The sequence below is a fragment of the Dromaius novaehollandiae genome, chromosome 22 (assembly GCF_036370855.1).
Source record: "Dromaius novaehollandiae isolate bDroNov1 chromosome 22, bDroNov1.hap1, whole genome shotgun sequence".
Taxonomy (NCBI): Eukaryota; Metazoa; Chordata; class Aves; order Casuariiformes; family Dromaiidae; genus Dromaius; species Dromaius novaehollandiae.
Window position 1 is genome coordinate 5,893,827 of NC_088119.1, and position 26,752 is coordinate 5,920,578.

The 26,752-nt window shown below is 61.8% G+C and overlaps 3 protein-coding genes across 3 annotated transcripts; 1 reads left to right on the top strand and 2 right to left on the bottom strand.

Moving 5' to 3' along the window:
* Positions 1–323: 323 nt before the first annotated feature.
* Positions 324–1,873, top strand: FAM187A (family with sequence similarity 187 member A). The gene has a single exon (XM_026107922.2). It carries the CDS (start codon positions 480–482, stop codon positions 1,719–1,721), a length of 1,242 nt encoding a protein of 413 aa, XP_025963707.2. The 5' UTR covers positions 324–479; the 3' UTR covers positions 1,722–1,873.
* A 1,338-nt stretch (positions 1,874–3,211) lies between these two features.
* Positions 3,212–11,002, bottom strand: GFAP (glial fibrillary acidic protein). The gene is made up of 9 exons (XM_026107917.2): positions 10,509–11,002; positions 8,794–8,854; positions 7,804–7,899; positions 7,565–7,726; positions 6,703–6,828; positions 6,400–6,620; positions 6,124–6,167; positions 5,538–5,623; positions 3,212–5,243 (listed from the first exon to the last, which is right to left on the bottom strand). The coding sequence occupies exons 1-9, from the start codon at positions 11,000–11,002 to the stop codon at positions 5,202–5,204; spliced, it is 1,332 nt and encodes a 443-aa protein (XP_025963702.2). The 3' UTR covers positions 3,212–5,201.
* Positions 11,003–14,452: 3,450 nt separating this feature from the next.
* Positions 14,453–26,329, bottom strand: KIF18B (kinesin family member 18B). The gene is made up of 16 exons (XM_064524439.1): positions 26,275–26,329; positions 25,261–25,659; positions 23,657–23,814; positions 22,995–23,099; positions 22,692–22,802; positions 21,126–21,323; positions 20,713–20,889; positions 20,222–20,296; positions 19,920–20,032; positions 19,433–19,568; positions 19,044–19,159; positions 17,821–18,035; positions 16,568–17,138; positions 15,650–15,745; positions 15,359–15,450; positions 14,453–15,004 (listed from the first exon to the last, which is right to left on the bottom strand). Exons 2-16 carry the CDS (start codon positions 25,574–25,576, stop codon positions 14,901–14,903), a joined length of 2,583 nt encoding a protein of 860 aa, XP_064380509.1. The 5' UTR covers positions 25,577–25,659; positions 26,275–26,329; the 3' UTR covers positions 14,453–14,900.
* Between the last annotated feature and the right edge of the window lie 423 nt (positions 26,330–26,752).

Below are 26,752 nucleotides of genomic sequence, written 5' to 3' on the forward strand. Positions count from 1 at the left end.
GATGTAGAAGTCTAAATATCATGTTTGAAACCCTTTGTTTTGGGCTACAGAGAGCAGCTGCAGTTGGAACAGGTTCTTCTCTGTGTTTGTTGCACGCAGAGGAATAAGTGAAATCCTCACCATTTCCTGCACGTGAATCTTTCAAGAAAACCTGAGCAGTGGAAGCCTGGTTCCCACTGCACTGGGTCCCCATCTACCCTGGGGTCTGCATCTTCCCTCCTGGTTGTGCCACTCGAACGATCCACTTGCCCGCTGCCCTCCGTTGCAGCAGTGGTGGCCTTTTGGCAGTGCTGAGGTACATAGTGTGTAACGAACGTTGTGTGAAAAGAGCCGTGTGGGGTCCGAGCATCTTCTGGGGGCACCCGCACTCTAGAATGGATGCGAGAGAGAAAATAAGGGTTCTAGAGTCCATGTTCTGGGTGCCCTGGGGACAGCCTTGCCCCAGTGAGCAACAAAAGTGGAACAGCACGTGCTAATAAATGGCGAGGCTGCTGGGAGTCACTGTTGTCCTCTGCATGGCAGATGCTCTCCACGCCTTTGCTATTGAAGAGAAAGATGACATATTCAAGCGAACGGCTTGTCCTGCTTTCCTGCTCTTTGAAAATGCTGCTTATTTGGCTGATATGACCTTCGAGCTCCCCTGCAACTGCAAGCCAGAAGAGGTCACTTCTGTAGTCTGGTACTTCCAGAAGGATGAGGGGAGCCACCAAACCACAGTCCTGACGGACTTTGCTGGCACCATGGTGGTGGACTCAGGCCATATCCACGTGGGCAGCGATGTGCTGAAGCGTTTCAGCATCCGCATGTTCAGTCTCATCGTCTTCCGGGCCCAGGCGGGGGACTCGGGCCTCTACCTCTGCGGCACGAAGAAAGGGGACTTCTTTTATGGCTACGATGTGGACGTACAGCCAACCAAGCGCATCACGGTGGCTTTTGTGGACAGAGGTCAGCACGCTCAAAAAGATTACACCAGGAAGGTCTTCAGCCTCTTCACCACTTTCTGGGACTGGACCAAGTGTGACCGCTGTGGGGTGAGAGGCGAGCAGCGGCGAATCGGTCTCTGCTATGTGAGGAGCTCCCAGCTGCACCCCCGGTACCGCACCGCCGTGCCCAATGTGACGTCGTGCGGCTCGAAGGCTGTCCCCGCACTCTTCCACCACCCTGGCCGACTCCGGAGGCCGGAGGTGGTCATCCGAAGTTGCCTGACCCCTTGTCTGAAGGAGGAGGTCCCTGAAGAAGGAGTGCGGGCCATCTCCAACATCATTTCGAAGCTTGGCCAAAAGCCCTGGCAGCCCCCCATCCCCACGCAGCTCCACAAGCACCCCGCCGGCAGCGGGCTGGTCATTGCCTGCCCGAGGGCCAGGCCTGAGCACGCCGTGGCCTGGGACAAAGGCTCCGTTCGGCTCTACCGCTCCCACTACCTCCTCGGCGTCAACAGGAGCATGCGCATCTTCATCGACCACGGCAACCACCTGCACATCCTCCGCGTCCGGCTCAGCGACAGAGGCACCTACTACTGCTGGCGAGAGGGCGAGCTGGTGGCTGGCTTCCGGCTCAGCGTCAGCTACGAGAGTCAGCGCAAGCGGACGCTCGACGATCCTGAGACGATGTACGCCATCAAGACCATCCTCACGAGCTACGTCCTCATCACCATCATCTTCTTGGGCATCCACCTGTGCCGCTGCTGCAGGCAGCTCTTCTGGTGCCCTCCCAGGACATAGCGTCTCCGCTATGGCCTCGGGCAATTAGTTATCTCATCACTGTTACGACTTGGACCGTTCTCCCTCAGGCTGCTGAGAAGCATCCTAAGCCGGGTTAGAAATAAATGTGAGCAAAATGTTACCTGCTCACTCCCTCCCTTTTGGGTCAAGCAGGGACCATGAGGACTGAAGCTGAAAGCCTACCATGCTCCAGGACACTGGCTTGGAAGGGACAGGCTGGGATTTGGGAGCCCTGGAGTCTGCTCCTGGTCATGCTGCTGGCTTGCGGTGTGATTTTAACCTCAATATAATCCTTTTTAAGAGAATACTTTGAGTTGTTGTAGTGTTTTCTGGCCAAGTGTTACAGAGTTGCTAAACCACGTCAGTGATTCTTTAGGGCTGTTTTGTTTGTTAACGGGCTGCTGTAAAAAGACAAGCTGAAATATTTTACTCTGACTTATTCTTTCTTACTTTCCTTACTTTTTTATGTTTTTCCTTTGCTGAAAACTTTGAACGTCCAAGTTTCAACACTTGTGGTGTTCATTGGAGCTTTTTAGCTGGAACAAACCTTTTTTAAAAAAAATTTGGAGTTTTTTCACTTTTTTCATTTTTGAAGGAAAAAAAAAAAGAAATTTCAAAACAAAACCAGCGTATTTCTTCAGAAATTTCCCTGGTGGCTTCCCCCCCCCCCCTTTTTTTTTTGAGCTTGCCCAAATCGGCGTGGGCCTATGAGCTATTTGGATTTCTGCAAGTCCACATTTGTCCACGAAAAAAGACATCCTCCAAAGAGGACGGCATCTGCGTGGGGTCTCTTGCCACCCCGTGTCCTCTTGTCCGTACCAGCCCTAAGCGCCGCTCCAAAGGAAGGCATGCACACCACATACATAGACAACACACAGGATCTTGCAGCATCCTCCGCCAGCAAATATCTCCATCTGCGTGCCCTGGCTGGCGTCCATCCCAGCCAGGGGTGGGCTTGGGCTGCCAAAGTCCTCGCATCCCTCTTTGGTGCCCGCTAACCAGCAGCATTTTCCTGCTGTTTGCAAATACAACCTTTCCTTGCTGGCCCTTTGCAGGATCTTACGAATCAACCATCGGTCCTGACAGCTACCGAGGATCCCAGGAGCTTCCCAGGTGCAGCAGTCTTGGCTCATACAGGGAAGGAGCTGGATATGGGGCTGAAGACCCCAAAACACTGCTTTTCCTTTCTCCTGGGAAGAAGATCTCTCCTGTTCTGCTGCCCAGCTGCTAGCTCCAGGCTGCTTTTTCCCGTGCCCGCCTCCCCCCATGTTGCAATCACTTATGGGTCTTCAAACCACGCCATGAACGGCCGAGCGTGTTGGCCATGCCTTGGGGTTCAGGTCTCAGCCTGTGTCCCCCGACAGCAGCGGGCTCGGGCTCCTGAAGGACTCTGTGGCCCTCACTAATCCCAAATAACCTACAGCGCTGGCTGTATCCCTCCTGACGGGTCAGGTGCCGGCACAGAGAGGCAGACCGCAGACACAACCATCGAAGCGCAGCGCTTGCGTTAGCTTTATTTCTCGTCTCATGCTGCCGCGGACGTTAGTACATTGGTTCAGTAGCGATGTGTACTGCAAGCGCTTCAGCTGGAGGCTGCTTACGCGCAGCCTGGCTCATCCCAGGACGCAGGACACGGGGGACTGGCTGAGCCCCCTGGCCCCGAGCCATCTCCAGCCTGACCATTGCAGGGACCCCATGGCAGTGAGTACCACCTGCAGGGCTCTTGCAGGACACCCTTGAGTGGGGCTGAGCCCCAGAGGCCAAAGCTGGGCAGGACCTGGGTCTCCCCCAGTAACACCCCTTGCACCCAGGGATGAGCTTTCTGGAGTTAGCATCTGCAAAGCACGCTGAGCACCCGAGCCAGGGGGTGAGAGGGACGTCATCCTGGTGGCATCCCACGCGCTCATCACTACGGGCTTACGGGATAAGGGAAGCACCACCGGGTCGTTGCTCCTATGGTAGGTGGCTCAGGCAGCATAGCCGAAAAGCGGGGCAGGTTTTGCTTGCGGTCAGTAGCTAAATCTGAGGTGGGGGCGGAGGGTTGCCAGGGAGCCCCGGCACCCCGCGGAGCTGCTCTGTGCCAGGCTGCAGCCCTGGATGGACTAGTGGTGTGTGCTGGTCTGGATGGGGGCAGCGAGGGAGGATGAGGGGGACAGGGCCACGCAAGCCCCGGGGATGAGGGATTTCTTCCCAATCCCATTTTGTGTGCCCACATGGGGAGCCAGGCTTGGGGGCTCTGCGCATGGCAGGGATTGCGGCTCATGCAGAGCCAGGTCTCCATCCCCCAGCTCACCATAGTGGGAAAGCAGTGGTGGGACTTGCTGCAAGCCCAGGTGGGACAGGCAGAATGAGGATGGCTGCAGCCTTCCTTCCCCAGCACCTCCTGCTCCTGAGAGCACCCACGGGTGCCTGGACACCCTCCTCCTCCTCCTCCTCTTCCCCTCTCTTCCTTTCACTCCCCTCCTCTTCATTTTTACCTCCGTAGGAACCTCCTAAGTGAGGGACCAGGCACATGGCATTGCGTGACCCCTCGCCATGAGCCCCTGGGGACCATTTTCCCCACCGTGGGGATGGGGGCATCTCGGTGGTGGGTACCCCATCGGGATCACGTGGCTCCATGCCAGGGAATGCCACCACGGCCCACCCACCCCACTGCCCCACGTGGCCGTGCCCGCCATCACTCCGGCCCCTCGAACCGCCCCTGACAACCCAGAGTCCCCGACATTCCTCATTATCCTGATTTCATCACCGCTTTGCAGCCTCCTGACAGCACCGTGTTTTCCTCGTGCAGTTCCATCCTCCCCTTTCTCCTCTTGGCTACGCTCGATGCTCAGTGATGGGGAAAGGTCCCTTGCCAGCCAGCACCTCGTCCCCTCGGACTCCCCTGTGATGCTCAGGACCTGGACACACCGGGGAGATTGAGGGTGGCCTCCCGGAGCAGAGGGTGGGCAGCAAGGTGGGACGCAGAGACAGATGCTCCTTGCTCTCTCCTCTTGCCCGATGAGCGCAGAGAGATGGAAACGGGACAGGCTCCCTCCCCGCACGTCGGCCAAGCCAGATATCCAAAGCAAATGCTGGTGCGGCCCCTCCAAAACCCTCGTCCCTCCGTGCTGCGGAAACACGGCAGCATCCCGGGGGAGGAGAGCTTGGCTCTGCCCGAGTACCACTCGCTTCTGCCCCGTAACACCCGTCTCCTCCCCGCACAGCGTGTGGTCAGCCGGGGTGTTTTGCCAACCCCCTGTGAAGGGACCAGGTGTCAGTGAGGTCCCCACGGCCCAGGGAGAGATGTCCCAGCCAACGTGCAGCCATGTCCCACACGTCGGGACCACCAGCTCCTCCGGTCGGGCCATGGAGGCGGCGACCCGTGCCTGGCCACGGGGCTCCCTCGCAGCAGCTGGGCACAGGACGGCGGCCAGGACCTACATAGCTATGGCTACAAGCGTGCGTCTGCTGCTAGCGTCCGCCTGCGTCCTCCCCAGCTTATGCCACCTCCTTGTGCTCCTGCTTGGACTCCTTGATCACCTGGAGGCAGAGGGAGAAGGACCATCACCCTGGGCTTGGGCGCTCCTCCCTGGCTGAGCCCTCCTGGGCTCCGAGCAGGCCCAGGAGCAGGGACAGGGCTGGCTTTCTCCACAAGTTGCCAGGCTCAGACTCCATCATGGTCCAGAGCCGCCTCCCTGCCCAGGCTGCTCCTGGGGCTGAGGGATGGTGGCACAAGGTGTGTGACCGGTCATCGTGTTGGGGGTACAGGGGACACTGCAGGGTGCCTGGGACAGAGGAGAGGTCACGTGGGAGGCGCAGACAAGCATTTCCCACCTCTCCATCTCTGGTCTCCACAGTCTTGACCACGATGCTCCTCTTCAGGTGAGCTTCCGACACAGATTTGGTGTCCAGGCTGGTCTCTAGGGGACACGGGCAGGATGCGGTGGTGACCCCGTGCCCTGGCCATAGACCCTCCACCAGTGCTCAAGCAGAGTGGCTCAAAGGGACCAGGTCGGGCTGGGAAACCCCAAACCATGGGTAGCAACAGCCACGAGGACGTGACTGGTCTCAGGGAGGTGGTTGGTCTCGGGGAAATGGTTGGCCTTGGGGACACAGATGGCCCTGGGAATGTGGCCACGGCACACTCCTCACCTCCCACCGTGGGAGACCATGGAGGAACCCCACCTTGGCACAGAGACCTGACAGCAGGTTAATGCCAGGGACAAGACCCAGGAGTCCTTGTTCCTTGGGATTCAAGGAAAAATCTCTCAATCCCTCTGGACTGGGTGGGAATGAAGAGACAACACATCTCCTTGCATGGAGATCCTAGGCATTCCCAGCCCTCCTGCTCATGCCAGCGTTCCAGCTGGCCCACCACCACAAAGCCCCGGACCCCCTCCATCTCCGCATGTGGCCTCACCTCGGATCTGCAGGTTGGAGAAGGTCTGCACAGGAATGGTGATCCTGTGGGAGCGACGGGGAGACGTCAGCAGGGCACGTGGGCAGGGGCTGTGGGATGGGGGTCCCCAGTGCCCCAGGTGCATCCACCAAGGCTGGGGCAGGAGGGCTGGAGAATGGTCCCCAGAAGGGATGGATGCCCTGGAGGGACCATGAGGGCTTGGGGCCAGCTTGGGGCATGGCTGGGAGGAGGGAGAGATTGGCATCCAACTGGGAACGGGCCACGTTGTTCCTTCACCTGCTCTCCTCGCCCTCCAGCAGCTTGCGATATGTGGCGATCTCGATGTCCAGGGCCAGCTTGACGTTGAGCAGGTCTTGGTACTCCTGCAGGTGCCGCGCCATCTCCTCCTTGAGGCTGCGGATGTCCTCCTCCAGCCGCAGGACCGTGTCCTGGTAGCCGGCCGTCTCCAGGGCGTAGCGGTCCTCCATCTCCCGCAGCTGCCTCTCCAGGGACTCGTTCTGGGGCGAAGAGGGTGGCCATGATGCCTTGTACCCTCACCTTCATCCCAAAACTTGGGCATCTCCCACGGCCGGCACCTACCGAGCCCCGCAGAGCCTCCAGGTCGCACGTGAGGGCCTGGAGCTGGCGCCGGTAGTCGTTGGCCTCCTGCTTGGCCAGGCGCAGGGCCTCCGCGTGCCGGGCCGCCGCGTCCGTCAGGTCTGCGAACTGGGCAGGCACAGGCCATGGGCCGGGGCCACCGGAGCGAGGGACGGCCCCGGGGTTGTGCCCCGACGTCCCTGCTCCCGCAGGAGGGATGCTGCCCTGATGGCACGTGTCGTGGGGGCAGGGCCCTGCTCCCACGGGAGGAAGGGACAGTGGGACATGGGACATGTCCCCAGTGGCATGTGTCACCGGGGACACATTCCTGCTTCTGTGGGAAGGATGTAGTCCTGATGGCACATGGCACTGGGACATGACCCTGATCTCACGGGAGGAAGGGACAGTGGGACATGGCCCCAGTGGCAGGTGTTGCTGGGGACACGGCCCTGCTCCCACAGGAGGGAGGGATGGTGCTGGAGGATGAGGCCCTGATGGCCAGTGGCACTAGGGACATGGCCAGGTCCTGGGGGTCAATGGGATGGTGCACGTGTGACACGCTGTTGGGGACACATCTCTTTAGGGCCAGCCCACATGGGACTCACCATCAATGGGAGATTCCCACTCCCCATGGGAGGACATGGGAACCAAAAGAGGACATGGGACACGAGCGGGGACAGCAGGGGCACCCGATCCACACATGCTGCAGAGCTGTCCAGACCCGGGGTTCAACCCCAGCCCTGAGAAGGTGGCCCTGTGTGCCACCACCACCACCCCATGCAGCACCAGGGCATCATCAGCTGCTCCTGCGCCCTGGGCTGGCCCCGGCTGGCAGCGGCACGTCCCGGAGCGGTGTCCCTCGTACCTTGGACTTGTACCACTCCTCGGTCTCCTGGATGTTGCTGGCAGCCATGGACTCGTACTGGGTGCGGATCTCCCGCAGGGCCGCCGTCAGGTCCGGCTTGCTCACGTCCATCTCGATGTGCACCTGGTGCTGGGCCAGCTGCTCCTGCAGCTCCCGCAGCTCCTGCCGAGGCGCCCGCGGGCGTCAGCCCCCACGGCCCCGCGGCCCCCAGCCCTGCGCGTGCCCGGCCGCAACACTACCTCGTCGTGGACCTTCCTCAGGAAGGTGATCTCCTCCTGCAGGGAGCCCACCCTGCGCTCCAGGTCCAGGCGAGCCAGCGCGGCCGCATCCACGTCCTGCCGCGGGAGGGAGGAAGAGGAGGGACGGTGCTGCCTGTCCCAGCAACTGCCCTGCCCCAGCCCAGCCCAGCCCCTGCTGGCTCCTTCCTGCCCAGCTCTGCCTGTCCCCAAGTGTCACAGACCATCGCTGCCCAGCCCAGCCCAGTCCTGACCATCCCTGCCTGCCCCAGATGGTCCCTGAGTGTCCTGGACCATTCCTGCCCATCCCTGCCTGTCCCCTGCCCATCTCAGCCCAGTCCTGCCTGTCCCAGACCATCCCTGCCCATCCCTGCCTGTCCCTGCCCATCCCTGCCTCTAGCCCTGCCTGTCCCAGACCATCCCTGCCTGTCCCTGCCTGTCCCCAGACCATCCCTGCCCATCCCTGCCTGTCCCCAGACCATCCCTACCCATCCCTGCCTGTCCCTGCCCATCCCTGCCTCTAGCCCTGCCTGTCCCAGACCATCCCTGCCTGTCCCTGCCTGTCCCTGCCCATCCCTGCCTCTAGCCCTGCCTGTCCCAGACCATCCCTGCCTGTCCCTGCCTGTCCCTGCCCATCCCTGCCTCTAGCCCTGCCTGTCCCAGACCATCCCTGCCTGTCCCTGCCTATCCCCTGCCCATCCCTGCCCATCCCTGCCTGTCCCAGACCATCCCAGCCTGTCCCTGCCTGTCCCTGCCCATCCCTGCCCATCCCTGCTTGTCCCAGACCATCCCTGCCCATCCCTGCCTCTAGCCCTGCCCATCCCTGCCCATCCCTGCCTGTCTCCTGCCCATTTCTACGTGTCCCTGCCTGTCCTCAGCCTCTTCCCTGCTCGACCCTGAGGGTCCCAGCTGGTCCCAGTCTGTCCCAGCCCATCCCTGCCCCTGGGCCCAGCCCATCCCAGCCGGGGGGCAGGATCCGGCCCCCACCCTCACCTGCCTGTAGGCAGCCAGGGTGCTCTCGGCCTCCAGCCGCAGGGTCACCTCGTCCTGGAGCCTGCGCGGAGACCGCCGTTACTCCTGGCGCCGCCTCGCTCGTTAGGCACCGGTGCTCATTAGGCACCATTAGCGGGTACCATCGCTACTTGTGTAGTGTCACTCGTCAGGCACCGGCACTCGTTACGCGGCGGTACTCGTTAGGCACCGATACTCATCGCGGTGGCCCCAGCACCCGCATCAGCGCGCGGGCACGGCCCCGCACGCCCCCGCCACCCTCCTGCCCCCGTGTCCCCCCGTGCCACCCACGCGGCTGCCCCGTGTCCCCTCCCCAGGCAGGACACGCACCAGCATCACGTCCCCCCGCTCGCGCTGGCACGCACGAGGTCCCAGCCATGCTGCACCGCCAGCTCACCGTGTCACACGTGTCCCTTACATGGTGGTCCCCAGGCACGCGTGGCCTTGCAGGGGGACCCCAGGGGCTGCTGGGGCTGTCGCGGGGTGCGTGGGCACGTGTCCCACAGAGCTTCCCCTCGGGTTTTCGGGGAGGTTTCAGACCCCCTCGGCTGTCTCACGTGTCCTGGAGTCGAGTCTGGCCGCAGCCATGGCCATGCGAGCACAGGCACAGACACGGACACGCATGCGTGGACACGGACACAGCTGCACACGCATGGACACGCATGCATGGACGTCGACATGGACACAGACACGCGTGCAGAGACACGGACATGGCCATGCATGCACGGACACACATGCATGGACGTGGACACGGACACAGACACGCCTGCGGAGACACGGACATGGCTGTGCACGCATGGACACAGACGTGTGCACGGACATGGACACGACCGTGCACGCATGGCCCTGGCCTCAGCTCCAAGCACGCACCCGAACCAGCACCTCCTCCAGCCCCCTGCACCCCTGTGCCTGACAGATACATGTGTGGGGCTGAGCAGCAGCGGGGCTGAGCACCTGCGATGAAGCCTGGTTAGAAAGGGTCACCCTTAGAGGTCGGCCCCACTGCAGTGGGATAGTGTCCCACAGCAGGACCCAGGCGTCCGGGCACACCAGCTGGCATACTGCGCCCTGCGTCCCCTCCACGTGTGTGCCCGGAGCCCCGTAAAGCCCCAGCTCATCCCACATCCCTTGGTGGGCACCATGGTCTTCCTCAGGAGCAGCCTGGGCCCCATCACCACCCTGGTCCCCGGGGCCACCCTGGTCCCCAGGGTCCTGCTGGTTCCTATCATCACCCTGGTCCCCAGGGTCATCGTGGTCCCCATTACCACCCTGGTCCCCATTACCACCCTGGTCCTCAGCATCATCCCAGTCCTCACCACCACCCTGATCCCCGGGGCCACCCTGCTCCCAGTCACCACCCTGGTCCCTATCACCACCATGGTTCCTAGGGTCGCCCTGGTCCTGGTGGTCACCTCGCTCCCTGGGGCCATGCTGATCCCCATTATCACACTGGTCCTTAGGGTTACTCTGGTCCCAGTGGCCACTCTGATCTCCATCCCAGTGGCCACCCTGGTCCCTGGGACAACTCTGGTCTCCATCACAACCCTGGTCCTGGTGGCCACCCTTGTCCCCAGGGCCCCTCGATGCTCTCACCACCCTCATCTTGATGGCCACCTTTGTCCCCATCACCACCTGGTCCCCATCATACCCCTGCTCCCGGGGCCACCCTGCTTCCTCCGAGCAGGGCAGCCCCTTACTTTTGCCGGAGACCACCAAGGTCCTCAGCGAGGTTGTCCCGCTCGATCTCCAGGCGGGCTTTGGCGGTGGCGAGCTGCTCCACGTGGTGCCGCAGGTCGCGCAGCTCCTCCTGGTAGATGTCGGCCAGCCGCGAGGGCTCCTGGTCCCGCGCCTGGTTGAGCTCCACCACCAGCACCTTGTTCTGCTGCTCCAGCAGCCGGACCTTCTCGATGTAGCTGGCGAAGCGGTCGTTGAGCTCCATCATCTCCACCTTCTCGTTGGTGCGCGTCTCCCTGAACTCCGAGTTGAGCGCGTCGGCCAGCGAGAAGTCCATCTTGCCCAGCCCCAGGCGGGAGCCCGAGCGGGCGCCGAGCTGGACGCTCCTGGCCCGGGCGGCGACGAGCCGGGCCGGGGAGCCGGCGGGCGGTCCCCAGCGCACGGGGACGACGCGGGGTGCCGGGGCGGTGGCGGGGCCGAAGCGGCGCCCGTAGGAGGACAGCCGCTGGCTCTCCATGGCGCGGGGTGGCCGCGCGGCGCCCGGCCGGCGGGTTTTATGCGGAGGGGCTGGCGGGAGGCCAGCGAGCGCCGAGGCGAGCACAGCCCCCGGCTTTTGTGGGGCCCGGCGGGGAGGGACGCGGGCTGGCACCCTGCCCGGGCGCCGTGGCACGGCACGGCAGCTCCGCCAGCCCCGCGGGTGCCCACGGGAGTCAGGAGGATGGAGTCTCCAGGGTGCTGCAGGCAGAGCGGTGCAAGCGCCCCGTGCACCCACACGTGCCATGCAACGGGCACGGGTGCAGCTGTGCCCAGGGCTGGAAAGCTGCCACGAAGCCGCTGGTAATACATGCACGCACGGCTGTGCACATGCATGTTGGTGTCCCCCATATACGTGTGCACATACGTGCATGCACAGCTATGCACATGCATGTCTGTGTCCCCCATATATGTGTGCACATACGTGCATGCACAGCTATGCACATGCATGTCTGTGTCCCCCATATACGTGTGCACATACGTGCACGCACAGCTATGCACGTGCATGTCTGTGTCCCCCATATACGTGTGTGCATACGTGCACGCACAGCTATGCACATGCATGTCAGTGTCCCCCGTACATGTGTGCACACATGTGCATGGACAGCTGTGCATATGCATGTCTGTGTCCCCCGTACATGTGTGCACATACGTGCACGCACAGCTATGCACATGCGTGTTGGTGTCCCCCATATACGTGCGCACACACGTGCACGCACAGCTGTGCACATACATGCCCATCCCTCTATATACACATGTGGATGTATGGCTATGCACATGCATGCTCATCCCTCCACCTACACATGTGCACATACGTGTCCACCGGCCCCATTCAGGCAGCTTTGAAGGCAGTTCGGCCCCGCGGAGCAAATGCTAATTACGGCAGACGATAATTAAGTGCCTATTTGAACCCTCCAAAGCCAGTTCCACCCCAGCGGGTCTCTAAGAGCAGCGCAAACTCCCAGCCCCGGCCAGGACTCCTGGGTCCCATTTGCAGCTCCGTGCGGCAACAGGGGAGCCCGGGAAACTCTGGGGCTTCGTTTCCAATCTCAGGGAAAAGAAATACGAGAAAAAAACGGAGTTTGGGGTTTTGAGAGAGCAGGAGGCCTGCAGGGATCCCTGCTCCTGCCGCCCCGGGGATGGCTGCAGCGGGAGGCTAACGAGGAGCCCTTCGTTAAAGCCACTGCCCCGGGAGTGATGTCCCGGTGATGCCGGGACTCCGACACCTCCGAGGCCACGGCAAAGCCCTTGGTGCCACGGGGACCTGCTGCCACCGTCCCCGCGGGCTGCTCACCCATGCACCGAATCGGGGTTATTTTCCCCCTTTTGCAACCGCGGGAATGCAAGGAGGGGCCCCCCCATGTCCCTGGCGCCCTTCCCGTCCCCCCCGCGTGGCCGGGGGCCAGAGGCTTTCGCAGCACGGCGAGCGCCGTGAAAGGGGCTTTGTGCGCTGCGGGGCGGCGAGTGGCGCCCGGGGCCGCGCCGAGGGCACCCGACCGCCCCGGCATAGCAATGAGGGTGCCTTTCTGCCGGGCTGGCGCCGGGACGCGGAGCTGCTCGCCGTCGGGAAGCCGGATCGTGGGGTTTTCCCGGCTTCCGGCTGCCGGGCATGATTTGGGGGGGGTTCACGTCCCCCTCCGAGCCGTGGCACCACGAATAGGGGGCTGGGGACAGCGGGGCCTTGGGGACATCCTGGGTGGCATCCAGCACCTCCAGGCTGGTGGGGACTGGGGAGCACAGCAAGGGACAAGAGTGTTTTGGGGACACGAGGGACACGCGTGGTGGCTTAGGGGGCCAGCGGGAGCCCCGGGGGGTGGCTGGGATGGGGCCACCAAGGGTGACCGACCCCGGGCACATCGATGGGGGACCTTCACGCACTGGTGGGGACACTGCGGGGACAGGGACAGGCCTCGCCGGCCGGCAGCTAGATGGCAGCCGATGGCCGGGAAAGGCTCCCCGTCTGCACCGGTGGCAAGAGCCGCTGCGGGGCCGTGGCTGGGCCACCAGTGTCCCCAGGGCTACGTCCCATGGCCACAGCCGGAGGGGACAGCCTCGTCCTTCCAGCCCAGCAGCCCCTGGTCCCGGCTGGGCAGAGCCGGGGACAGCGCTGGGACCCCCACTCGGCCCCTGCCCTGGCCATGGGGACCGGGGTCCTGGCCATGCTGGGGACAGGAGCAGGGTGGGATGCAGGATGCTCACGGGGGACAGAGCCCATGCCAGGACGCCTGGGCCCTGCCGCCAGACCCCAGCTCACGCAGGGGGGCTGCAGCCTGCGGGAGGGATTAAATCACAGCGATTCACTCCCCAGCGAAGCTCCTCGTCCACGACGGCTCCAATGAGCATAAAACCACCCCGCCGTGGGGATTGTCGGGCACCTTGAGCCGAATTTCACCACAAGAGCACCCTGCTCTGAAGCCGGAGGGACGTGGGGCTCTTGCTATGGCCACTGCCATGCCAGCAAGGTGGGTGCCGGGTCTTCAGGGTGCCAAGAAAGTCTCCGCTGATCCCCCCGATACTTATTTTCTCCCAGCTCCTACGCAGCTGGGATCAAAGCATCAACACCTCTTGTGAAAAGCTGTTGCTCCCGGGGGCTGCGGGGAGTCAGATCAGGGCTCTGCCCCCACCTCCGGCCACCTCTTAATGAGACAAACGAACTTAGAGAGAGCTGGAAGTTTTAATTACAAGCTTCCAGCCTCCACGAACACAAAGGCGAACGCCCGCCGCTGCGAGGCAGCTCTCCGCGCCGGAGCCGGCCGAGCGAAGTAGGTCAGCGGGAGCCGGGTGTCCCTGAGCCCCGCGGGAGCAGCTCGTGCGCGGCTCCACAGGCAGGGGCGCGGGGGCCAGGGCACTGGGGAGGCAGCCGAGCACCCGGCCCCCACGTCCCTCTTCCCCGCATCCCTCTTCCCCATGCCCCTTCGGCAAATTGGGCCAGCTCCAAAGCTTCGCGGGAGGAAGCCGCCTTCGACGCCAGCCCCGGGGATTCGGATGCGTCAGAGCACCCAGGGACCGAGCCCTGCCTGGAAAAACAGGATGCAGCGGCGCTTTGCGCCCTGCCAGGGCTGGTGGGAAAGGAGAGCAGCTAAGAGGCAGGTCCTCGGCGTGGAAGAATGGGGAACCGCCGCGGTACCCGGGCAGAGATATCGCCCCTCGCCTACTCCATAGAACATGGAAACCCCCCCCCCCCCGGCCCCTGCACGACACAGCTGACAGAGGGGCAAAAGCCACTTACGGAGCCTCCAACGATGGGAGATGAGGACCAAAGCCACCAGCGTGAAGCCAGGAAGCCGCGATGGGCTGGGAGCCCACCCTCAGCAGCTACCAAGGGAGCGAGGGCCAGTCCAGGGCCCGCTTCGATGGGATGCGGTCCCCAACCACTGCTCCCTCCGCGCGGCAAGGAGGCGAGAAGCAACAGCCACACGTCTCCCCTCACCCCTCCGGTTTTAAGCGAAAAGATTTATTAAAAGCTTGTGTTATTTCTTAGCAGCACCCATCTGTTAGCACTCGACACCCCGGCGCGGATTACAGAGGGGCTGAGAGGGAACAGCAATAATCCATCTGCTACAAAAACATACAGAGCTGTGCCAAGCGAAGGCAAATGTATTCCAGGACGTTGCCAGACCCCGGCAATGGGAGCTGGAAGGTGTTTGGCCAGTTTTGGGGGGCCCCAGGGTGGACACAGGGCAGGAGGCGGCTGGGAACAAGGCCCTGAGCTCCTTCCCTCATACAGAGCAGAGAAGAAGGGGCAGATCGGTCCCCACACCTCAAGGAAGGAGCTGGAAGGATGCGATGGGGCTCGTAGAGAAAGGCAAATTCTGGCACCTGGGTTTGGGCCCCCAGGAGGGGGCTAGGCCACGGCAAGGGGTCCTGGACTTTGGGGGCAATCAGCATAGGAGCTTCATGGCCTGGGGTTTGGGGGCAGCAGAGGCTGCTACCTCTTTCGTGCTTCTCTTGCTGCCCTTCTGGCCAAGGCTGCCCGAACGATGTTCTGAGGATGGAAACAGAGAGAGGAGGATGAGGGACTGGGTAAAACGAGCAAACCAGGCCCCGTCCCAGAGGAGATCCAGGAGCCGCCAGCTCCATCCTCCTTTACAGCCTGCTCCAAGCACCCACCACCCTTCCCAGAGGCTGCACCCACACTCCTGCCATCAGGAAGCGGCAAACCCCAAACAGCGTCTTCCACCAGCGCCAAAGGTACCGACGCCGGGTATTTTCCTTCCCAGTAGCCTGAACCGCACAAGGGATTTGGCTGGCAGAGAGCAGCACCAGCTCGCTGCCTGCCCCAGGGCTTCACGGGGAGACCGGGTCCCCGGGTGGCCGGCTGGTGCGGCGAGGGGCTCACCTGCGACCCTCGGGGGCTGCGCGGACCTCCAGCTGCCGCCCGGGAGGCGGGTGATGCGGCTCTGGAGCCCTCCCAGCGAGCGGGAAGCAGTGCTGTCGAAGAGAAGCGGGACGCTTGGGAAGGGCCATTTCAGGAGCCGTTATAAACCCCCGAGGCTCAGAGCGGACACGGCTGCTCCCCAGTCCTCCCAAGGACGGCGGCTCCGAGCTCCGGGATCCAGAGGAGAGCACCGGAGCAAGCCACAAACTCGCGCCCCGGGACACAGTGTGCCGGGGACCTTCGCCATCTCACCTCACCGATCGCCTCCGCTTCTGGGTGGACGCTTTGGAGACGGAGGAGGGCTTGGGGATGGAGGAGCCCCTCATGGTGAACACCGGGATGGAGGTTCTGCAGCCAAAGAAGAGGGTTAGCACCGGGGCCCCGAAAAATGCTGAGGTCGGATCCAGACCCCCCCGTGCTCATGAGGCTGGGATGCAACTGGGCCAGCGCCACATGCATGCGGGGAACTGAAGTCACAGGCAACCACGCGACCTGCCCAGCTTCGCGGGGGAAATGAGTCGAGCATGGATGAGGCCTCGACAGATCTGCACAGAGGAGACAGGTGCCCAGCTACCGCCGCTCTCCAAGGCGGTCATGGTCGAGCTGTTCCTCTCCACCTCCATTTCCCCAGTTATCCTTTACAGGAAACATTTCCTTCAAGATCTCCCACATCACCAAGGGCATCACAATCTCCATTTCCAGAGGGCCGCACAATTCACACAGCTCTGCAGAAGCCAGAGCATCTCTGAAGTGCCAAAAGTAAAGATATCACCGCACAGTCCCGGATCCCCCTTCTAACTTCTCCTTGGCTCCCTCAGGAAAGAGGCAAGGCCCGCCTGGTTCAAGACATGCACTTGAGGCTCAACAAGCCGTCTGAAGGATCCTCGTCCAGAGTCCAAACAGAAAGGGAAAAGGAGGAACCGATTTTTCGGAACACTTTCTATATCTTTGCAGGCAATTTGTGCACGAGCTTGGCCCACTGCCCACCCAACAGGCCGAGCTACTTCTGACATCTCTCCTCTCAGTCCAGCTGCTGCGATTCAGAGTCCACAGACGCGATTCAACCAGAAAGTGAGAGCAAGCAGGAGAGATCCCACAACATGCAGCCCCGCACCGTTCGCAGGGTAACCCACCCGGAGCCCTCGAGACCCCGGGGGCGGCAGCACTAACCTGGGCGCAAAGGGGCCGTCCTGCTTGTTGAAGAGGCACTGGACGTTCTCCCAGCCGGGGAACTGGGGCAGGCTGAAGGTCCCTGGCTTGGCCACGTCCGGAGAACCGCTGTCCTCGGAGAGGTCGAAAGTCATGTTGAGGTCGCGGAGAGTCAGGGCAGCTGGGGTGCAGCAGTTTTGGGCGGCCGACGTCGCCAGGGGCGGGCGCCTTTTGGTGACCGTCGACGGGCAGATTTTGGGGGTGCGACATGGCGGCAGCTGGGAGGACTCAGTCCCTTCGGGAGAGGGGGTGCCCTGGCTCTGCATCGCCCCAGGAGTCTCCGCTTCTCTCCCGGAGCCCTTCCGCAGGTCCGGCGGGGAGGATTTGCGCTGGCGTTTTGCCTGCGTTTTGAGGCTGTGGGGAGTTCCTCGTCTGGAAGCGCTTCTCATCTCCGACCTCTTCCTCTTCTTAGCCAGGCCGGGAGCCTTCAGCGTGGGGCTGGCGAGCGGAGCAAGCTGCTGCCAGCGTCGCAGAGCGGCTCTGGTCACAGGGGCACTGTGCTCGGTGGCAGGAACGCTGACAGATGCCTCAGCTAGAGAAGCAGAGAAGCAAAATAGTCACCTCCCTGTCCACAGCCGTACCCAGGCACTGCTCCGGTCCGGGGACATCCCCCTCTGCCCATCATCACAGCTGAGCTGAATCTGCCCAGCCCTAGGTATGAGCCTACGTATTTCCATCAAACCACGCTCACGTTAAACCCAGAGGGAGAGAGTCAGGACAAATCCTGACGCCTCCTTAATCTAAAGGCACCGGACCAGCCCTAAAACAAGTGCCCAGTCTGCCCCTGGAAAACAGAGCCTGCAGGATCCACGACTTCACTGCTGGGTTTGTGGGCAAACCTTGGCACTGAGGACATGGAGGAAGCTCTTCAGATGCCAGCTGGAAGGCTGTAGCTGGGCTGACTTGGGAAAATGAACCAAGGAGGAGTAAATCCAGCCACAAAAGGATCAAAAAACTGCTACCTTAGTCCCCTGGACCACAAATACGCTGGTCCGAGGTGCCCCAGGCTGCCAGAGATGCTCGTTAGCCTGAAAGGCCCTACAAAGCGCGGCTGGGAGCTGCCCTTGGTCCACTAGGGACCACCTCAGGAGGAAACTCAGCTCTCAGCCCTGTGCCCACAGCCACCACCATCTCCTCCAAAACGCCCCTCCAGCACACCATTTGCTCCCCGAGGCATAGCAGAGGCGAGCACACCGACTGTCCCAAGTCCTCACCGCGACAGTCCTGCTGCGTCCCTCGGGCTGGAGCAGCCCCGCTGGTCTCTGCGGGTCTGTGCGGCAGCCTGGCTTGTTCCAGGCTCGCACCAGCCTCCTTTTGGACCTTGAGCTCCAGTTCCTCAAATTCGGAGACCATGTCAGGAGTTAAGAGGTTGGCAGCCTTCAGGAGGGAGTACTGCCTCCGGGCAATGCTCAGGACAGCAGCTATGAGGCTGGGACAGAGAGGGACACAACGCCAGATGATGGAGACGTGACCTCCCTCTGACGTGGCACAAAGCAACCTATCTGCATTCAGACCCAAGAACCAGTTAGCCAGCGATCTTGGGCCAGTATCACCAGCAGCAGAGGCTCAGAACCACCAGCATCACCTCTAGATACCTGCTCCATTGGGACAGAGCTCATTAGTGCAAAGCTTAGGAGGAAGAGAGGCAAACTTTGAAGCCGTGAGATACCCAAGCTGTAAATCTCCTACCAGAGAGCCATAGCTACGAGTTGTGTGTTCACCTGTTGGTTACAAGGGGCCAAGCAGCATCCACAGACTTTCTGCCAGGCTTCAGACACTCGTTAGCTTGGCTAGAGTCAGACAGAGATCCAGGCACACATCAAGGCCAGCCTCCTTCCAGACATCTTTCTAAAGAGGTTCATTCTGCCAAGATGGGTGGGCAGAGACTTCGGTAGATGGTGCCACGGGAGCCCTGCCAGGGCAGGACCTGGGGGAGCCAAGGCAGGAGGAGAGTCTCTGCAGAGGTGATTTCGGGACTAACGACTTGCACTTAAGGCTCCTGCTTTTGCTGTGCCTGGAAACCTCTCTCTGCCGGTGGAAGCAGCATTTCCAGGACACAGAGAAGGCTTGTTCCACCACTCATTGCACCGTGTATTCGCTTCTTGAGCTAATGTCTTCTTGTTCCCAGGCATGACAGCTGATGAGGGCATGTATAAAAAGAGGACCTTCCACAAGTGAATCCCCATGGACTATCTGTCTCTCTCTGCTTCATGCCTGGGAAAGGTTATCCCATGGGATTAAATCCCCAGGAGCCAAATCTGCTCTCTTTACAAGGCAGGCAGTTGTCTACAAGCAGAAACCTATTACCAAGTCCGTGCAGACTGTTCCTCGGATGGCTACGTGCAACAAGAATGAACGCAACCCACCCTCCCTGGGAAACAGTGCTCATAGGCAACCAAGAGGAAGGGACACATGGGGACGGCACAAGGACACTCACGTCTCTGTCCGGCTGTTGGACAACCCCTGTAGAGGAAGGCTTGCTTTCTTCGTTTCCAGCTGGAGATCTGTGTGATGGGATGCTCTGGGGCTGCTGGGGGGCATTTCTTCTTGAGCCTGGAGGGATCATCCAAGAGCACTTAGCCATCTAGCCCAGGATTAGCCCATATCTAAGCTGCATTTGCTCCCTTAAATGCCCTGTTATCACGGAAGTTAACGGGTTTTGCTAGCAACAGAGCCTGGCACACGCTGAGCCAGGTGCCCCGGGACCCCGCAGGCCTGCTGAGCTCCTGCCCTCTCTCAGCAGACCGAGCTGTGCCACAAAGGTGTCCCCCGACCGGCCTGGCTTGCCATGGCAAGCCCTCCCTCATTGCCCACTCCTCCTCTCACCTCTTCCTCCCGTTCCAGCTTCTGTGGCTGAACAGGCCGTTGGGCTTCCAACTGCGGCTGTGCTGCAACTGCCTCTTGGTCACCGTCCCAGGAAACCTGGGGGTCCGAGCGTGTCTGTGGGACAGCTTCCTCCAACCTACAGAAACCAGAAACGACCCTGGGGAAGAGAAATCTCCAGAGGGGAAGTCACTGAGCCAGAGAAGATCTGCTGGGAAAGCTGTCGCATTCCTCTAAGAAGTTTGGGGATGAATGAGACAGAACAAGATTTGGTCTCTGCAGCCCAACTTGCACGATGCTTGCACATTGCGGTCTGTCCGGCTTCGTTAGGTCTGCATGCAGTCAAGAAGATGGTGCACACTGGCAGACGAGCTCATCTGCTTTTGGACTTATCCTGGGCTCCAATCAGCACTAAAACCCTGCAGACTCCTCAGCATGAGGAGGTCGCGTTCAGCTCTGTGCCCTCTCCCTGCCAGCCCCACAGCCTCACCTGGGCAGCCCCACCGGGCTCGAGCTGGGGGGAGCCAGCGGCGCCAGCACCTGCTTTTCTGCATCCTCGGCCCTGCCCTCGTAGGCGTGGAGTTTCGCCCGCAGATCTGCCACCTACGAGGAAAGTTCATCCCTTTCACAGCCGGTTTCGCAGCCTGGGGGAGATCAGAGCTCCCTGCGACCGCGGGGGGGTCAACACAGCCCCCCTGGCAGATGGCACCTTCATGCAGCTCGTGGAGGACCGGGGAAGTCGGAGGGCTGCGTCTTGTCTCCCCAAGCCCTCCCTCCTTGCCCGCACCTCACCTCCGCTTTCAGCTGCTCGCAGATCACGGCGTATTTACTGATGTGGCAGTCGAGGCTGAGCACGTTGCTCTTCAGCTGCGGAGCCGGGGGGAGCGAGAGGTTAAAGAAGCGCAGAGGCAGCGCGTGCCCCCTCTCCCTGCTCCAGAGGAAGGCAGCTACTCATCCTCTCCTGGGCTCAAGGATCCCCAGGGAGCCCTGGGGCGGCTGCAGCAGACATGATCTACGCCCAGGGACCTGCTGGCCCACTCAGGAGCCTTTCTAGGCTCCGGGCTGAGGGGCTTTAGCAGAAGACAGGCTGCTCAGCATCTTCATGGGCTGGATTCTGCCTGGAGCAGCACTCCCAGGACTGGGAAACTGAAGATGGGGCAGAGAAGCACCCACCAAGCCACCCCACACGCACCAGGGCAGGTTGCAAAACTCTACTCCTTCCCACCATCCCCAGCCGCTCCCAAAAACCATAGCAGCTCTCTGCCGCAACGCGAGGTCCTCACCGACAGCTTGATCTCCTTGGCCCGACTGGCATACTTGAGCGTGTTGTAGGTGTCCTCGTAGGCCAGCGCGGAGGGGCTCACGGCAGCGATCATGATGGTGCGGCAGTTGCCGCCGATGGAGTCCTTCAGCAACCGCGTGAGCTTGCTGTCCCTGTATGGGATGTGGGTTTTCTTGCTCTGTACCAAGAGATCAAGGGTCTGGTCAGCTTTTGGCTCACAGAAGCTTAGCCCCGAGTCCCGTGCCATGATGGGATGGCTACGCACGCCCCATGCCACCTATCAGACCCATCCCTACCGCTGTCCCCAACCCAGGTTGCCATCCCCACCGCACCAGGACAGGTCTGGTGCACAAGGACCTCCCTCACATTCACCTACCCCAGAGGCCGGCAGTGCTACACGAGGAGCAGCATTACCTTCGCGTCGGCCAGAGCGTTGATGACGTTGATGAGGGCCAGCAGCGAGCGGTTGATGTTGGCACCCTCCCGGAGCCGCTCTCCTTTGGTCTTGGTGACCGAAGCTCTCTCTGAGCCTGCCAGGTCGATCAAACTCATCTTGGCTACTTGCAGGTCCTGAGCGAGGCCGACAACACGGTCCCGCTGCTTCACGTAGATCTGCAAGGACAGAGATCGGTGAGACTGCTGCTGAATAAGGGGTGAGGTTGCGGGTTGGAGGCTGCATCGCCAGCAGGATAAGGTGCTGATGCTCATAAAAGGACAGTGAAGTGGATCACAGGCACCAGGATGTCAGGCAGGGGGAAAAGAGGGCCATGACACTTTGAAAAGACAAGCCAAAACTGCGATGACATGAGCGGCAAAGCCATGGAAGTGACCTCACATGACGTTACAGAGCTAGGGAAAACAATCAGCATCTCCTATGCTTTGTCAGCAGGCGGCACACAGCGAGTTGGGTCTCCGAAGGGCTACATGCTGGCTGAGATCCTGCTGGGACCTGGAAAGTGCTCATGCACGGTGTCAGCCTCAAGCTACAAGTCCAGCTGTGGGTCTTGCCTCAAGGAGGGTGCTGGAAGATGATAATCCAGGTGCACGCCTGCGAACTTGGACCCTGACAAGGGCTGCAAGCCCCCCGGGGCCAGCCGGCACAGCCTAGTGATGTCCCCAAGGGGGTCTTGGCCAAGGCTTCTCGGTGCTGAGGCCACTTCACAGCTGGCTCAGGCGAGGAGCGACACTGCTGCCAAGGCTCGTTCTGCTGCACTGCTTCACATCATTGCCTTCTGCATCCCTAAAGATCTTCCAGGAGAAGCAAGCACTTCTCCCGCCACCATAAAACATCCTCAGCAGCTTGCTTGTCCCCGGGACACACTATTGTCTCCCATGGGCTGAGGCGTTCGCGCTGGAGAGGCCGGTTCTGCTTCCTCACCAGACCGTGGTTCGCCTGCCGGGAGGCAGAACCGGCGGCAAGAAGGGCAGATTTCCAGCAGGCTAATGGATTCGCGGCAGGCAGGAATCCAGAGCCCACCGCCGTGGCCAGCTGGGAAGCCAGCTGGGAAGCCGTCCAGACACCTGTACTTCCCCTGCAAGCAGCACCGGGCAAGGCACCAGGTCCACACTGAAATTACAGTCAGAGGCCCCAGTGTCCTCACGCAGCTGTGACGGCCTTGCTAATTCGGGGAAGGGCCTGGCTGGAATTGCAATCAACTGGGAGGTTTCTGCAGGGGAGCACCAACGAACCGGGGCCAATCTTACAGAGCCGGGGACGTAATTCTTGGCTCAGCGCCGAGGGGGATGGTGGAGCAGAGAGGCTGCCCATAGGCACTTAGGAGGCACAAGAAGGAGCCTGTCATAACTGGTCCCATTTGCTCCAAGCCAGGTAACACATACGGTTCCCAACCGCCAAAACTGTGAGAGTCGAAAGCATGAGGTGAAACTTCAGCCCTTGGGAGGTTGGACCCTGCACAGGCTTGCGTCTTAGCCCCACTTTTGGCACAAAGCCCGAGCGATCCCCCAGCCATCACCCCTCACCTGGAAGACCGCGTGCGAGCGGGAGGAGGTGGCGTTGGCGTCGGTGGGGTGCTGCGTGCGGTTTTTGTTGCCGTTGGCCAACATCTCCAGGAGCTGCTCTGCCGATTTGGGCTGGGAGAGGATGCAGAGAGGCGGAGATTAGCAGGCACGGAGTCAAGCTGACACCAAACAACTACAGCAGCTCAGACATCCTGCTGCTCTGCAGGGCTTCAGCTCAGAGCCACATTTGCTGCCGCGCAGACGGCGTCCCCATGCTCTTTGCACACACGTGGCCCAGAGCTTGTGCCCATCTTTCACACCTACCTGGTGGAAGGAGAGACCCTGAACCACGACGCCTTTCTCGGGATCTTCCCGGATTGCCAAAGGGCCCTTGGGCTCCAGGAGGTCGTGAATTTGCTCGTTGTACACCTGCAGCAGGCAACCCAGAGCAAGGCTGAGGTTGTCTGCCCAGCAGCAAGGCGCAACAAGCAGAGAAAGCAGCTTTTCACACCAGCATCACACACGACCTAATCAGATGTGCCCCCCTCCAAAGAAACACCTCAAGAACAGCCTCCCAGGCGTTACACCGGGAACAGCTGACGGTGCTCTAAATGCAGAGGACAGCTCTCGAAGGCTTTACTTGCAAGTCACGGTGCCACCGCTCCTCTAACGCCCTTTCGGACACAAAGGGCAGATAGCTGTGCAGCCTGCAGATGCTCTGTCGTCTCGGCAAGGAAGAGAAACTTCCCAGGCTCCAGAGGGCAGAGAGGCAGGAAGAAACCAGCAGCACCAGTTCACCTTACTGGTCAGATGAGGCTGGTTCCAGCCAGGCTCTGGCTGAGTTAGTGCCACCCTGGCACAGCCCGCAGCACGGGGGGACCCCGAGCAGCTGGGATACTCCATGTGACATTACAGGATCTGTGTCAACCCTAAATCCTAGGGACAATGACTCGGAGGCAGGAGGGGACAGCTCGGACACAGCGTACCTCCTGGTAGGAGATGAGCACCTCACAGCTCTTCTCGTCCTTTCTGGCCTCGATCCTCTTGTACAGCTCCACCATGGTGAGGTACATGATGCCCGGGCTCTTCTCAGAGCCCAGCATGGTGTAGGTTTTCCCCGCTCCGGTCGCACCGTAGGCGAACACTGCAAAGGGAAAGGGTGGCTGTTTGAGACTGTCGTTGACGGGAGCAACGCAGTGTCGCCTCACCGCCACCGGAGAGCTTCCTCCAGCAAGGCCCACGGCAGGGCCAGGGTCCCTCCGAGTCTTCGTAGCGGAAGGCAGGAGATCAGGCAGAAACTAGGCAAATTGGTTCAGGAGTTAATTGCCCTCAGCGCTAAAAATCTGCACTGTTTTCCAGCGCAATTTTGTCTAGTCTTGGCTTTCGGCCACAGCATCTCTAATTTAGCAGATAAAGGCAGAGCGAGTCCCCAAACTATCACCCATTTAGACACTTCAAGGCCATACTCAAGCCACCCTTTAACCTTCCCATTAACAAGCTGAGCAGACCCGGCTTCCCCTGTCTCTCACCAGAAGGTGGTTTTTTCCCCAGACCTTGTAACTCATCTCTTTTTCCCAGTCTTTCAACACCCTCTTTGAAGCATTAACCTCAGAGCAGGACACACTAATCTAGAGACTCTCAGCCCTTCTCCCCATTAGCAACACTTTGTGCTTGGAGAATATCTCATTTGAGGATCCGGGAGTTATTTTATGCAGATAGAGACACAAGACATGCCTGCCAGGTGGGCACAGCGACAGAGCCAGCCTTCAGCAGCTCACAGAGCACGCCGGAGAGCCAGGAATAGCATCCGCCAGTCCCAGTGCCCAGCCCAGCGCATGATTAGACAGGAGAGCGCGGTCGCCTCCCGCTCAGCGCCTGCCTTGCAGAAGTGACATGCTAGTTATGCTATTCTTCTCCTGACAGCCTGCAAACGGCGCGAGATCTGCAGCGTCAGGCGTGGCGAGGAGCTTTCAGGCCCGGCCGTACGGCTCTGTCAGCCCGGGAGATGTGTGCAAGGGGCACGGCAGCACCCCAAGCACCCTGCCGCGCGTTCCTCTCCCGCAGCAAACCTCAACGTCCTCCCGAAGCAGCCGCGGGGAGTTTCATGGCTCCTCCTGACACAACGATTTAGGTCGGGAAAGGATGGCGAAACCAAGACGCTCTTTGCGCTGTGAATTCACCCAATTCCTTTCTGCCTTTCTCGCCCCAGGGCGGCGGAGCGCAAGTGATCACCTTCCCTCGGACGGCCCTACGTGCCTGGAAAGCACCTGCTCGGTCTCGCTTTCTACACCAATGCCCAATTCCTGCAGCCGTCCTGTAAATCACACCTCCTAAAGCGCTAAGCATCTCTGGGGCCCTCCTTTGTCCTTCGTCTCCATCGCTCTGTAAGCAGCGAGCCCAAAGCGGACGCGGTGCCACAGCTGAGGCCTCGCTGCCTCCGAGAGAGCCAAATAATCCTCTCGGTCGTATGATGCTCCTATTAACCCACGCTGAGCAGCGCCTGCGGCTCAGCCGTCCCTGGCAGCCCAGCACCCAAGCCCAATGGGGCAGATAGAAAGGCACAGGCGTGCCAGGAAGCCAGGGGCCTTACCGGAGCAGTTGTAGCCGTTGAGGACACCGTCCAGCACCTCCCGGGTGGTGTGCTGGAACACCTCCTCCTGCGTGGCTCCCTCCCCAAAAACCCGGTCAAAGATGAACTTCAGGTCCTTGCCGCGGTGCTTGGGTTTGTGGCCGGCCAACAGGCCGCCCGGGAGGCCACCGGGCTCATCAGGGTCGAAGACAAGGATGTGCTGGTCGACGACGTGCAGCACGGCGTGCGCGGCCCCCTCCCGCTCGCGGGGGCTGGGGGGCCGCACGCGCACCACGACGGAGACGGTGCCCTCCTCGGGCGGCGGGCCCAGCGCCATGGGGCTGCAGGCAGCGGGGCCCAGCGCCGGCTGGGAGACGCTACCCCCCTCGGCCCCACGCGCCCCGGGGGTCCGCAGAGGCTCTGAGGGTGGGAACGGTTAAGCCGGGGGACAGCGGGGGACATTGGGAGCACATGGCCACTGGGGACCCCGCGCCCCCCACCAGGGGCTCTGCCCCCATCCCTCCATACCCAGTTACATGCCTCCATTTGGGGTCCTACCCCCCCCAGCCCTGCCCCCCAATCCCTATTGCCCCCCTCGGTCCCCTGTTCCCCTCCCCCCGGTCCCCTGTGGCCCCCTCGGTCCCCTATCGCCCCTCTCAGCACCCAACCCATGGCCTCTATCACCCCTCCCAGGTCCTCTATTGGGCCTCCCGTCCCCTATAGCCTGCCCCCGGCCCATAATGCCCCCCCGAGGCCCCTATGGCCCCCCCGAGGTCCCTATAGTCCCGGCGGGGCCCTAGTGCCCTCCTCGGGCTCTGTTGTCCCTCCGGTCCCCTATAATCCACCCCTGGCCCATAACGTCCCCCTCCCGCCCGAGGCTCCTATTGCCCCCCTGGGTTCCCTATGGCCCCCCCAGGCCCCTAGCGCCCTCCCCGGGCTCCACTGCCCCTCTGGTCCCCTATAGCCGCCGCCCCCCCCCGCCCCGCGGCCCCCATCGCCCCCTCCCAGGCCCCCCCGGGCCCTGCCCCACCGCACCCAACCGCTTCCGCTTCGCCGCTTTCAAATCTCCCGGCAACCCCCTCTGGCCCTTCTCATTGGCCGCGCGCCTCCCCTTCCCCCATTGGTTCCTCCGCGTCACGTGGCCCTCCGGCCGCGCGCGGGGCGTCTCGGGAGTTGTAGTCCCGCAGCGCCGGGCGCTGCCGCGGGCTCGCCCGGACGCCTGGGTCCCTCCCCCCCTTGCGGGGGGACCGCGTCCGCCCGGGGCCCGCGGGGGGCACCACGGCCCGCTTGAGGGGCGCTGAGCCCCCCCGGGAGCCCCTCAGTGAGGGGCAGGCGGCCTCGCCCAGCCCGGGGCGCCCATCCCCGTCCCCTCGGGGCCGTGGCGACCCCCGGCCGGGGGCTCCCCTTCCCCCGGCCCGCGGGCGCCAGGCGAGGCGGCGGCCATGGCGCTGGCTGGAGGGGCGCCAGGCCTTAATTACCGCCTTCGCATCGCGTTTTCCAGCTGACGTCCCCC